This window comes from Ascaphus truei, chromosome 3 (assembly GCF_040206685.1).
Source record: "Ascaphus truei isolate aAscTru1 chromosome 3, aAscTru1.hap1, whole genome shotgun sequence".
NCBI classification, from domain to species: domain Eukaryota; kingdom Metazoa; phylum Chordata; class Amphibia; order Anura; family Ascaphidae; genus Ascaphus; species Ascaphus truei.
The window spans coordinates 242,310,989-242,324,567 of record NC_134485.1 but is presented as its reverse complement, the minus strand read 5'-3'; the positions used below and the strand labels follow the sequence as shown (position 1 = coordinate 242,324,567).

At 38.3% G+C, this 13,579-nt stretch overlaps 1 protein-coding gene across 2 annotated transcripts in view; it reads right to left on the bottom strand.

The window, feature by feature from the left end:
* The window catches only part of GAS6 (growth arrest specific 6), a 76,039-nt gene that overhangs the window by 9,217 nt on the left and 53,243 nt on the right, over positions 1 to 13,579 (bottom strand). For both annotated transcript variants that reach the window (XM_075590465.1, XM_075590466.1), the window contains exons 8-11: positions 7,328 to 7,453; positions 6,062 to 6,183; positions 5,727 to 5,845; positions 2,897 to 3,086 (exon numbers count right to left, since the gene is read on the bottom strand). In XM_075590465.1, the coding sequence (XP_075446580.1) occupies positions 2,897 to 3,086; positions 5,727 to 5,845; positions 6,062 to 6,183; positions 7,328 to 7,453 (557 nt within the window). The remainder of the gene's footprint in view (positions 1 to 2,896; positions 3,087 to 5,726; positions 5,846 to 6,061; positions 6,184 to 7,327; positions 7,454 to 13,579) is intronic.

Sequence of the window (13,579 nt, the reverse complement as noted above, 5' to 3'; positions counted from 1 at the left end):
CTTGCACCTTTGACCATTGTGTACAGAATTTTTGGAGAAGCCACCTGGCAACCCTACACACCAGGGTTGACATTATGGTGGCTTTTCAAAGCTCCCACAGCCTGCGAATCAATAAAAAGTTGTGTCACCCAGTGTGGCTTCCTATTGGCCCATGTGACACAGGAGCTTTAAACTGCAGGAGATACCGGCACCCCATTCGGAGGTAAGTATCTAGGGAAGCAGGGGGTCCCCGGAGCTGAAATTAATGGGGTTCAGCTCCGGAGATCACCTGCTTCAATCCTGTATTCTTTTATTTTTAAATGGAAAAAAAATGCTATAGATTGCTCCTTTAAATTAAATGGGCCAATACATGCATTTAGAAATCCTACATTATGAAAATAATATGCAAGAGAAAAGCTCCAGTCAATCCACTGGAAACAATGATCTTACTAAATAAAATAAAAAGAATTCTGCTAAACTGTCAGCGCTGTAGATTACTCCCACTGCATCAATTATTCTTCACCAGTAAAGAGGGTAATGCTATATGATCTAAAGTGGCCCAAAAATCCCGTTAAAGTCAAGTTGCCACCCCACGTGATCACGTGGTTGGGATGCTGAATGAACGGTGGCACTTGAGTGCTGATGGTCTTCCGGCAGCGAAAGAGTGAACTGTGGCGTCCCCCATAGCAACTAATATTGGATTTTACAGAGTGAAAAAGAACTAAACCTCACCTGCCATTTTCAGCTTTCCAGGAAACACGTAGTAGCTTGTCAACAAGGCCCGAAAAGCATAACAACAAATATCACTGAATATACGCTACATACTGCTTTGCTTAGGGAATATTTACATGCTCATAACTCGCTGAAGAAATGTTTCACAATGAAATATGAGGAAAGCTTGATTTGCAAATAATAATAATAAAGCGGAAGGTGGACCTAGCGAGTGGGACGTTATATGCTTTATGTTCTGCATACTGGCCATCTTTTCCTTTACTATTGAAGGCGACTCCCGCATAAAATTTAGCAAATGTTTTTTTTTTTTTTTTTAATTTTAAATACCTTCTTCCTGAAAACAGGAAACCAACCCAAATCAATGGAACATGACTGGCTCTCTTTGCATTTTCTTTCCACGTCTCCCTGAAAAGCCACTATGTTGCTCTGCTGGCAGACGGGCCTGATGGGCTTTCTGAAGCAACATTGTACTTACCCCTCTGGCAGTGAAGGTGTTATCTAACAAAGTAGTTTAAAAGCTGTATCACGGAGACTGAATTTGTGCCTTGGAAGATCAGACACTAGACTAGACATGACTCGATGCTCTGGAAACATTACCAAAATCTTCCAATGTTTATATTAGAATAATATACATATTTCACCTTTGCCTTACTGTCTCGTGTTCTCCACACTCCAGTACAAATCAGTAAGACATTGCCTAAAAAATAGTGACTTAGTAGGCCTTTATCAGTTAGTTAAATCCTGTTAGACAAGTACGACAGACCTTTTAACAGGTCACTAGTGCTATTACAAACCAGTTTCAATGTACAGTATGTGTTTGTAGTAAACATTTGTTTTTCTGTACATACAGGAACTTTGTATAGGAAAAAAAAACTAGAGATGCTCGAATGTCTTAAGTGCTTAGAGAAAATCTTTGCAATATTTTCTTACATTTGGCATTTTGTAAAGATTTTGTGATTTCCCCCCCCCCCTACTTTTCCCCAAATTTGTTTTAAAAATGTCAGTAAATAAAGGGTAATGTGACCTGAAATTAGTGTCATGTGACCAATTTGAAAATTGTAATGGACTTCCCCCCCATAGTTCATTAAAAATGTTCTGGTCTGCAAATTTACATAGTTACATCGTAGATTGTTTAAAAAAACATGTCTTTCAAGTTCATCCTATATTAAATTTAGACAACAGATACTTATTCTATATTTGTATTTACAGTATGTTGATCCAGAAGTAGGCAAATAAAATTCCCAGTGAAACATCAAATTATTTGTCAGAAGGGTTAAAAAGTACGTTCCTTCCTGACTCGAGTAATGGCAATCAGATTTCTCCCTGGATTAACATTCTTCCTATGTTTACTTGACAGGTATAGAGTGACATACCAAATCTTATTTTTTTTTTTTTTTTTAAGATATCCATTGTATCTGCCATCAAAGTCTCCATGGGTAATTCATTCTATTTTAGCTGCCCTTACTATAAAGAATCTTTTCCTTTGCAGCTGGTAAAATCTCCTTTCCTCCAGCAGGATGACCCCGTGTCATTTGTATTGTCCTTGTGATGAACAGTTATTTTGAAAGCTCATTTTATTGACCCCAAATATATTTGTATATACTGTAGTTAGCATATATCCTATTAGACGTCTTTTATGAAATGTAACCAAATTTATATTAGCTAGCCTCTCCACATAAATCTGATTTTCCACCCCCTTTATTAATTTGGTGACTTCTCTGTACTTTTTCTAGTTCCATAATGTCTTTTTTTATGGAGTGGTGTCCAAAACTGTACTTAATATTCATGGTGTGGTCCTAATAATGCTTTATACAGTGGCATAATTATGCTTCTCTACCCTTCCACCTATACCCCATTGGGCACTATTGCTACGCCTGCTGTCTACAAGCACTCAAATCCTTTTCCATCAACGATTGACCTAATTTTGCCCCATATAATTTATAAGTAGCCTGATTATTTTTGGTTCCCAAACGCATAACCTTACATTTATCTGCATTAAATTTCCACAAAAGTTTTGCACATCTCTAGTAACAACTCCATCTGGACCAACCAAAATGCAGGACATTTAGCAAAATGTTTATAAATGTTTAATAAACCACGCATTACAATCCAACACATTTTTCTTTTCATGGATTGTATTCGCCCCCTACTGCTCATGTACATGAAGTGCATGTGATATACTCACTGTTTGCCAAATGCCATGGTTTATAATTGGCCCGCTGCTGGTCACTCGACCTATTCCATTGTACTTCAGCTGTAGCTCAAGCTTTCCATTGCGCAAACCCAAGACGATCCAGGAGCTGTCTTGATGGCCTCCAGCAAAGAAAAGGACACCTTCAGGATCAAAGGTTCTAAAGTCGAAATCTGCCACAAGTCTGACAGTGTGGATGCCAAGAAACAAAGCATTACATAAGGTTCAGAAAACAGTGACTACCTCGAAAATCAACAGTTTTGAAGATGCATTAAGTAACATTACACCAAGGAACATCATTAAAAATTGAAGTGCAACTTACATTTACACATTTTATTTAAATTCCCAAATGTGATTAAAACATACATATCTGCTGCAGAGTCAAAGCAACCGAGAGATTTACAAAATAACACAAAGCTAAATATTAATTTGAGAATTATTGTAATCATAACTGTACCCAGTTTTTGTATGATGTTCATTAAAGAGGAGTTTTCAAAATATAAAGAAAATGTCAGAATCTCACAAGTATTCTCCTCATAAATAAGGCAGATTTATGAACTATAAATTACTTGGTGAAACTTGTTAGAACCCAGCGACTCCTGGACGCCCATAATGGCATAATCCCATTATCACAGATTGTAAAACACAATTAATGTCTAGAAATGGGCAATTTTTTTGTTATGGATTGGCCAGTCATTTGAGCCACGGATCAGTCTCTAAAAGGCAAAGCCGCTGTTTTTTTCCCCATCACCGACAACCTGAGCTGTGGACTACAAATCCACGGTCAGATTAAATCTATGTGGGAGGGACGAGGAAAGAGAGACAAAAGCTCTAGCAGTGTGAGCTAAACCATCTAATGATTAGCACCACTGTCACAGCATACTTTTGCGCTCTACGTCCCACGGAGTGCCCAAAACCTGAGAAAACATTTACATTAACGTTTAAAAGGAATTAAACGTTAAACATTTGCAGTTCACTTAGATCCGATATGTTTTTTATATTCAATTTAAAAAAAAAAAAAAAGCACCTCTCCAAAATTTGAAATGGAAAGGGCGATTAAAACTGAATACCCGGATAAACCACAATACACCCAGCACAGTGCTTACCTTTACTCTCACTACCTCATCCACCCATTGTTCTACTTATTAATTTTCTGTTTAACTGTACAATTTTCCACTTGTTCTAAGATCTCATTTGCCCTGCTCCAATGTGTCACATACCACAGTACTAGTGCCACCCATTGGCACTTGTGCTGTTAGTTGGGAAGCCCCTTAAACTAAATGACAGAAACAATTTTACTTATGCATTTTATAGTTATAACCCACACCTCTGCCGGCTTCATCCTTCCAACCATTGTGTTGTATTAAGATGACACCAGCAGCACATGCAGATTTCACAGTGTTACTAAAGCTCTGGAAGTAGGGGCCATCAGCAATGTCATTAAAAGGTGCATGCCAATTACAAGGTCCCAGTGGGGAATCGTGAAAAATGCTAAAGTCATTATTCGTGGTGTTAGGAAATGCTACAGAATGAGACATTGATTGTTTCCATCACTTAGGCCAAAAACTAGAAATACTAAAGCCAAATTGTAAATCAGGTTTTTTTTCTCATATACCCAAATTTCCTCTCAGCTTAATGGGGAAAGCTGAAAATGTCAAGCAATGTTTTTAGAAAGAAAATCCAGACTAGGATGTGTGCCAAATGTGCACAAGCCAAAGTTAGAAAGAAATATTAACCAGGGATACACATACAGTACACATCTAAAGTGGCATGAAACTAATGTATCAGGACATCATAAACTGTATTGTGATGATATTTGGATTTAAAATAGTTTCAGGAAACAGATTTTTAAAACCCATTTTCACAGAACTGTTTATTGTTTGATCGAATAATCTTCACATGTTGGGCAGAGAAAGTAAAATATAAAACAGATCCTCTTCTAATTGAAATTATTATTATTATTTTTAAACAAGGCTGGTAACATTCAGAAGTGGTCAAATTCAGGATGTTGTCCTATTTAAGCTTAAACAATGAATTAGGAATTGAACTCCGAGAAGTTTATATTTGAAATTATGTTAGAAACAAAATGATATTTATTCTTATTGGTGGAAAACTGTACACATGTAGATGTATAGATATCCAATACAATTTGAAAAGACTAGAAAAGCAAAGTAAAATAAAAAGTTATGCAAAAATATAAATTCCCTTTTTGCTTAGTTAGTCCAATTAGTAAGTTTATTATTAAAGATAATTCTGAATTACCGTTTACACGATGACAAGTTATGTTTAGAGAGAAACAATAATGGCATATTAACATGTTAAGCCAATGTAGAGAATTCATTGTAGAGGATTTTTTTCTGGTGTCATGATGATTTAGGTTTCTCACAGCAGAGTCCAAAACCGTTAGAGTCCACAAAAAAGTTATCTTTACTCATCTTACTGTCCCCAGATGAACTACTCATTTCTGCTCTGCTTCTTGCCATCGCACACATGATTTCTCAGAGGTCATTCAAACGTTTTACATGCAAATGTTTATTAATGGCCCCCTATTACAAATCCATTGAGAGATGCCCTTTAGTAACAAAAGGACTAATCTCTCACATAAAAGGTAAAAGTCCGTGCCAGCTCTCCCTTTGGGGAACTTTTCTCCCTTGTGTCCCTTTCCCTAATATACCAAATGTTGCATTTTATGCTTGTAAATTCTACTGTGGACAGTGCTGCACACGCAGTGAGCACCGTATAAAAACAGAAACATTACACACACATATGGAACGCAGATAAAGTACTCAAGCTCCTGGAGCTCGGTCCTTACAGGTATCCTCACCTGGTGGGCTGCTTTCTCTTGAAGCGCAGCCTGATGACAGGGGTACCACTGAACATTCTGCCAAGGTACAAAGACTTTATGCTTTTTTCAGTAGCGAAAGGTACACAAGGCAAAATATCCTGCAATCAAAAGTCTTTTCTTATTCGGTGTATAATATTAACTTTATCAGTTACACAGCCCATTAGAAAATAACAACAATAAGTGTACATAAAAACAATGCAGAAAGCTTCCCTATGCAGTATATTTCTATCAGCCAACGACAGTCTACATACATTCAACATTAAAATACAACCTCAATGTATGTTTCTGTGCCGTTTCAGTGAATTCAATTCTACCTCACATGTGTTCATGTTGCTGGATAGTTTAACACCTCCTTTCCCATCACAGTGGCAGGAGTAGCTCCCGGGGGAGTTTACACACGTTTGTTCACACCGTCGCTCTTCACATTCGTCGATATCTGTGTGGAAACAAAGTGAAGCAAAGAGGTAAAAGCAGGTAATCTGAAAGAGAGGTACTTTCAGGTCACTGGTTCCTCCTTTAGTTTTGTAGGAAAAAAATCAGGCACGAGTCTCACACAGGTTTCTCAATGTATGTAATTTTGTCATATTAGAAATTAGCCTTTGTAGCAAAATGTAACCTACTCCCAAACAGCAAGTTTTCCACATTGCAAAGTGCAGTGGGCTGAAGATGCAAAAGTAAAAAAAAAAAAAAAAAATCAACTGCTCTTGAATGTGAACCAATTGTATCTAGTGACTGCCTGGTCACGTGATCTTCCCTACAGAATTTTGCATCTTGGGTCTTCTTCTGCTGCACTGACGGCCATTTAGTGAACCCCCGAGCCAAATCTTCACCGATCGATCACAGAAGAACGGATTGATCGGCATCTTAGATATTTACTTATTGTGTGGATTGTATTGATGCACATGTTAAAAAGGAATTTTTTTTAAAAACCGGCAGCTTGGACTGCTGGTTTAAAGCTCAGTCTATATCTGTAGGGATACATTCGTGCCACTTAACTTTGTTTTCTGGTTATTTTTAAGAAGTTGCTGAGATTTCAATAGCCGTGTCCAGGCTGTATGTTTATCTCAAAGTATCGAGGACTATATTATAAATGGTATTGAAAGCATATAGAAAACTATGCAAAAAAAAAATCTACATTTTCACAATTTTTGCTAACTAAATGTGAAGACATTCATACATCTCTCATGCTTAGTTCAGGAGGTTCATGCCAAGGTCAAGCCAACGTGTTCTGATGCACATGAAATGGAAAAAAAACCAGATGTAGCAAGAGACAGAATTTTATAGATTCTATTATAACACATACTGTACACCTGGTAAGTCCTCGGATAACCTCTTCCTCAGTAACAAACTGATGCATGCTGGGTAAAACAGGTGAAAGTGACTGGTACACTATTCTGTCATGAGAAAAATCCATTGTGTCTATTTAGATCTAGCCATAAAGAGTGCTTTATTCCAAAGCACTGAAGAATTTAGCCAAATAATAGTTCAGTGCTTTGTTTAACATACAAAGTAATCTGAAAAAATAACATATCAACATGTCAGAATGCCCCACTGTGGATACAAACCAGCCTTGTACATACCCTGGCAGCTTCTGGTTAATTCATCATACTTGTACCCCTCATCACAGATACATGCATAGGTGCTTGGCATGTTTTTACATTGTGCTGTTCCACAGATATTTAGTGATGATGTGCATTCATCCACATCTGCAAAAGACAACAATCACAATCAATCGTCTGGACGGCTTCTCTGAAGGGCTAATACCCAGGAATACCTTTAGAGAATAAGAAAAAAAGCAATTAGTGTAACAAAAAAACAAAAAAAAAAATTGTATGGTTTAATGAGGTAAGGCATCATGGCTAAACTAAAAGTGTTAGCCTCTTTAAAGAAGGAAGTGTGCATTTATTACAAACAAAACCCAGTAGAAGTTATCAATTAAAAATGTACAAAGGTTTTCAATACAGCGTCACATTGGAGGAAGCTGAACAAAGCAAAACAGGAATTGCTCTGGGTGGCAGTACTGTATTTGCAACTGCCTTGAGAATTAATTTAAAGACAGACAACAAACCGTGTGGTCTTTAATGGAACATATTCAGATCGAGTAAGCATCTTAACTGGATTGCCAAAAGCTTCAATATTACAGACCTTATATGTTGTTTAAAAACCTTGCGTGGCCAAAGAGAGAGGTGTACACTTTTTGACGATGACACTCAATTTTGTATGGTTGTAAAGTCAGAGCACGGTATAATTTCTTAACAAAAGTGCTTGGATAAATTGGAAACATGGGCAGGTAAAGGAGATATATATCCAGGATCCATTATAGGGGTGATCCCTTGAGATTAGAGGAAAGAAATGTGCAATTAGAAAGGAAAGATAGACAGAGATACGTCAAGTAAGTTAACCCCTATGGTGCCCTTATGACATTCCCTGAACATCAGAAGGGACGCACTGTACAGGTTCTTCTGGTATTCGGGGAACGTCATATGATTTGCTCATTGTCTACGGGAGGTCACGTTTGTGGTGAATGCACTCAGAACAGAGGTGGAGGCCACGTGATCGCTACCCCAAGTGCTAAAGGTCTTCTACCATCGAAAGGGTTAAAACATAGGCAAAGCACTTATCCAGTATGCAATCTGATTTACTGGAGTCAAGAAGAAGTTTTATTTTGTGAGATAACTGCCAAATGTTGCACTGGGGTTTCTTTTTTTTAACCTTTCTTTGGATAAATTTAAATGCAATTTTATGAAGAGTACAGCATACAGAAATTAAAACAAGGCACTTTCCCTGGAGCCATAAACGCGCACTGTTCCACTAGTTGTAACATACTGTAAATGTTACGTGCAGAATATTTTATTCACATTATTTATTATACGTATTTACATTAGCAGCAAATTAGAACCTTGAGGTCAAGTGAATGAAAATATTTAGTTGTGTGTGGTTATATATACACACACACACACACACACACACACACACACACACACACACACACACACACACACACACACACACACACACACACACACACACACACACACACACACACACACGAAAAAGAAAGTGCACCCTTTTTGAATCCCATGGTTTTAAATATCAGGACATAATAACAAGCATCTGTTCCTTAGCAGGTCTTAAAATTAGGTAAATACAACCTCAGATGAAAAACAACACATGACATATTACACCGTGTCATGATTTATTTAACAAAAATAAAGCCAAAACGGAGTAGCCATGTGTGAAAAACTAAGTACACCGTATGATTCAATAGCTTGCAGAACCAACTTTAGCAGCAATAACTTGAAGTGATCGTTTTCTGTATGACTTTATCAGTCTCTCACATCGTTGTGGAGGAATTTTGGCCCACTCTTCTTTACAACGTTGCTTCAGTTCATTGAGGTTTGTGGGCATTTGTTTATGCACAGCTCTCTTAAGGTCCAGCCACAGCATTTCAATCGGGTTGAGGTCTGGATTTTACTGGTCCACTGTAACACCTTGATTCTTTTCTTTTTCAGCCATTCTGTTGTGGATTTGCTGGTGTGCTTGGGATCATTGTCCTGTTGCATGACCCAATTTCAGCCAAGCTTTAGCTGCCGGACAGATGGCCTCACATTTGACTCTAGAATACTTTGGTATACAGGGGAGTTCATGGTCGACTCAATGACTAAGGTTCCCAGGTCCTGTGGCTGCAAAAACAAGCCCAAATCATCACCCCTCCACCACCGTGCTTGACAGTTGGTATGAGGTGTTTGTGCTGATATGCTGCGTTTGGTTTTCGCCACTTTGGTCTCGTCTGTCCATGCTAACTGAGGCCTGTAGAGTCAGAGATGTAACTCTTGTTTTTTTTTGCAATTTCTCTGAGCATTGCATGATTTGACCTTGGGGTGAATTTGCAGGGACGTCCACTCCTAGGAAGATTGGCAACTGTCTTGAATGTTTTCCACTTTTGAATAATCTTTCTCACTGTAGAATGATGGACTTTAAATTGTTTGGAAATGGCCTTATAACCCTTCCCAGATTGATGGGCAGCAACAATTGCTTCTCTAAGATCATTGCTGATGTCTTTCCTCCTTGGCATTGTGTTAACACACACCTGAATGCTCCAGACCAGCAAACTGCTAAAACGTTGGCTTTTATAGAGGTGTTCACACTTGCTGATGATCAATTAATCAAGGGCATTTGATTAGCAGCACCTGTCTGCTACTTAGCATCTTAAATAATATGGAAGCAGTAAGGGTGTACTTAGTTTTTCACACATAGCTTCTCCATTTTGGCTTTATTTTTGTTAAATAAATCATGATACGGTGTATTTTGTCATGTGTTGTTGTTCATCTGAGGTTGTATTTACCTTATTTTTAGACCTGCTAAGGAACAGATGATTGTTATTATGTCCTAATATCATAGAATTCAAAGAGGGTGTACTTGCTTTTTCGTGTGTGTGTGTGTGTGTGTGTGTGTGTGTGTGTGTGTGTATATGTGTGTGTGTGTGTGTGTGTGTGTGTGTGTGTGTGTGTGTGTGTGTGTGTGTGTGTGTGTGTGTGTGTGTGTGTGTGTGTGTGTGTGTGTGTGTGTGTGTGTGTGTGTGTGTGTATAGTATTTAGGTCTTTTATTTCTGTTTTGAGTTAAAGATATTTTTTTTAGCTAGTAAAAAGGATGAAGCATTTAAAAACAAAAAAACTCTGTTTACCATTTTTAAAATTTCATATATGTCATTCACACTGAAAATTGGGCTCTGTAACTGATGGCCCGCAAGCCAAAGAGTTTTGATGTGTTATTGGACTTTCTGCTCCTGATAATTTCATACAAGTTACTTAGACAGCTAAATGCAGTTTCTGACATTGAAATTCACTTGTACTTTAAGGTAATGTAAATATAGATATTCGCAAAAATGAATACAATCATTTTCAAGTCTTTAAATTTATATAAAGTTTTATTTAACTTACATTTATTTATTTTTTCCACACATAAATGGTCAGGGGAAGGATACAAAAATAAAAAGGGGTGCGGGGGGGGGGGGGGGTTAACAACCATTTTGTGTCAAATTTGTTACAAGCAACAACAGTCATTACATATCATACATTTGGTAAACACCATATTTTACGTTCAGCACTCCCATATCTTCTCTCCATCCTGGAGCACACCCCGATGCAACATCCCAGGGCTCCCAGACCCTATTGATGTGGTTCGAAAGTGAGGCAAGTTTCTCCATTAATTGAACATCATTGACTGTTCAGATATCCTCTCTTCTGGGGGGCGGGAGTGTCTTTTTCCACGCACTGGTACAGCGCATCTAGCTGCTGTTAGAATATGCAGGATCAATCTTTGTGTATGATGATTCACATCTTCCATAGGTTTAGCCAGAATAATCAGAGTTGTGTCTAACGGGATTTTGAGACCAGTCACATCTTTTAAGAGTTTCAAAACTGTCCTCCAGTACATCTGCATTACTGGGCAATACCACCAGATATGTTCCAAATCACCTAATTGTTCACAACCCCTCCAGCATCTGTCCGGGGTCCCCGGGAACATCTGCTTTATTCTTTTGGGGGTGTAGTACGCAACTAAATTTTATATTCTCTTTTGTTACCGTACATATAGAGATTTTACCCGCATTGTCCCAAATATCTTCCCAGTCCTCCCTTGTTATTTCAGTCTGGAAATCCAGAGCCCACTGGTCCATATATTTGTGGTTTGGGGTATCTTTTTTAAGAGTTAGCCCCTAGTACAGAGATGATATCAAACCTCTTTGGTATTGTTTTGTTTTACATAAATCTTCAAATCGTGTATATCTAGGACATTCCACATCATGGAGGCCCTGACACACAAAATGCCGGACTGGCATATTCCTAAATAGCTCAATTTGGTACAGACCATACTTTCTCATCAATTCCTCAAAGGACATTAGTTTATCTTTCTAATAAATCTCCAAATCTCCAGAACTCCTCTAAGTCTCCAAATTTCAAAACCCTGACCCTGAAAACCGGGGTGAACCGTGGATTACCGAACAGGGGCGAGAGCCTAGATCGGGTCGATACAACCTTATATTTCTTTTTTGCCATCTGCCAAATTTTCAAAGTAAATCCAATTACTGTCGCTTCCGACTGTCTCCCGGTCCCCGTCCCAGAACTAGACCATAATAAAGAAGACAGTCCAACCGGGTTTTTTAGCGAGCTCTCCAGGTCCAACCAGGCATACACTCCTCTTGGGGAGCACCATTAAACCATTTGTTTCATATGGAAGGCTATATAATATTTTTAAATATTTGGACCGGCAATACCACTTCCTTCCTTACTTGGCATCCAACATAATTGACCTAGCTATTCTCGGTTGTTTGTGTTTCCAAATAAACTGCATAATTCGATTCTGAATTTCTTTAAATTTCAGTGCGAGACAGATACCGGTAATGTCTGAAAATAGTACAAACGTCTAGGGAGAATAGTCATCTTAACTGCAGTTATACGCCCTATCCAGGATATACAATGAGAATTCCAGGCTTGTTGATCTTTTTTAATTTTGGAGAATAGGTCAGGGTAATTATATTTCTATAATAAATTATAAATCTCTGTTAAGTTAAATTCCTAGATATTTCAAATGGATATTTTTCCATTTATAGTCAAAGTGTCGTTTAAGCACCTCAACCTCCTTTTTCAGTTAGCGTCAAATTTAGGGCTTCTGATATTTCCCATATTTACATTATACCCGGAGAGCTCAGCAAACCCCCGAAGGGTGGACTACAGATTCGAAAGATGTCAATGGGTTAGCTATAGTAAGAATAACATCATCTGCAAACAACGATATTTTGTAGCACTCATCTTTTATTTTAATCCCTTGTATATTTGGGGAGGCTCTAATGGTGGCCGCTAGAGGCTCGATTGGCAGAGCTAAAAGAAGGAGGGAAAGGGGGCACCCCTGCCTAGTCCCATTTTTAATTGTTATTAGATTCCCCTCCCCACCTGGAATATTCAGGGGGGCTGTTGGCGACTGATAGAGGGCACGAACTCCCTGAAAAAAGATCCGGAAAATCCAAATGCCTCTAGTGTTTTCTAGGAAATCCCACCTTATCCTATCAAACGCTTTCTCCGCGTCTAGACTCAGCAGCCTAGCTTTCAGTTTAGTCTTGTGTATCTGGCCAATAACATTAATAATTTTTCTTGTGTTGTCTGATGCCTGGCGTTTGCTCACAAATCCCACCTGGTCATAGTGAATTAGTCTTGGGAGTATTGGATTCAGTCTGTTGGCTAAAATGTTGCTATAGATTTTCAAATCCGTGTTAAGCAGTGATATTGGCCTGTAGCTACCATAAGATAAAAGGGTCCTTTCCCTCTTTAGGGATCACCACTATATTGGCCTTCGTCATTTGTGAAGGAATCTGTGTTCCGCTGAGAAAATCATTAAATAAATCCAACAGACAAGGTCCTAGAATTCCTATAACATTTTTATAGTACAGATTTGAAAAAACATCTGGGCCAGGTGCTTTCGATAGTTTCAAAGAACCGACCGCTCTCCCCAATTCCACCAGAGTTATTTTTGCATTTAAAATCTTATGATCTTCCTCCGTCAATTTCGGGAGGGCTCAATCTATCAGATAATCCTCAATCTGGGTCAAACCCGGGACATTAGCATTCTGGGTTGAATTATCTAGTATAAAATGTAGCAAATTCCTCTGCGATCCTTGAAGGGTTGTAGGTCACTCCCCCACTTTTTAATCTAATAGCGGGGACCGAGGCCTTCGCCTTGATCCCTCAAAATTTGTTTGCTAATAGACGATCTGCCTTATCTCCCTTATAATAATACGTCTGCTTAGTCCATTTAAGGGCCTTCTCTACATCTTCCAA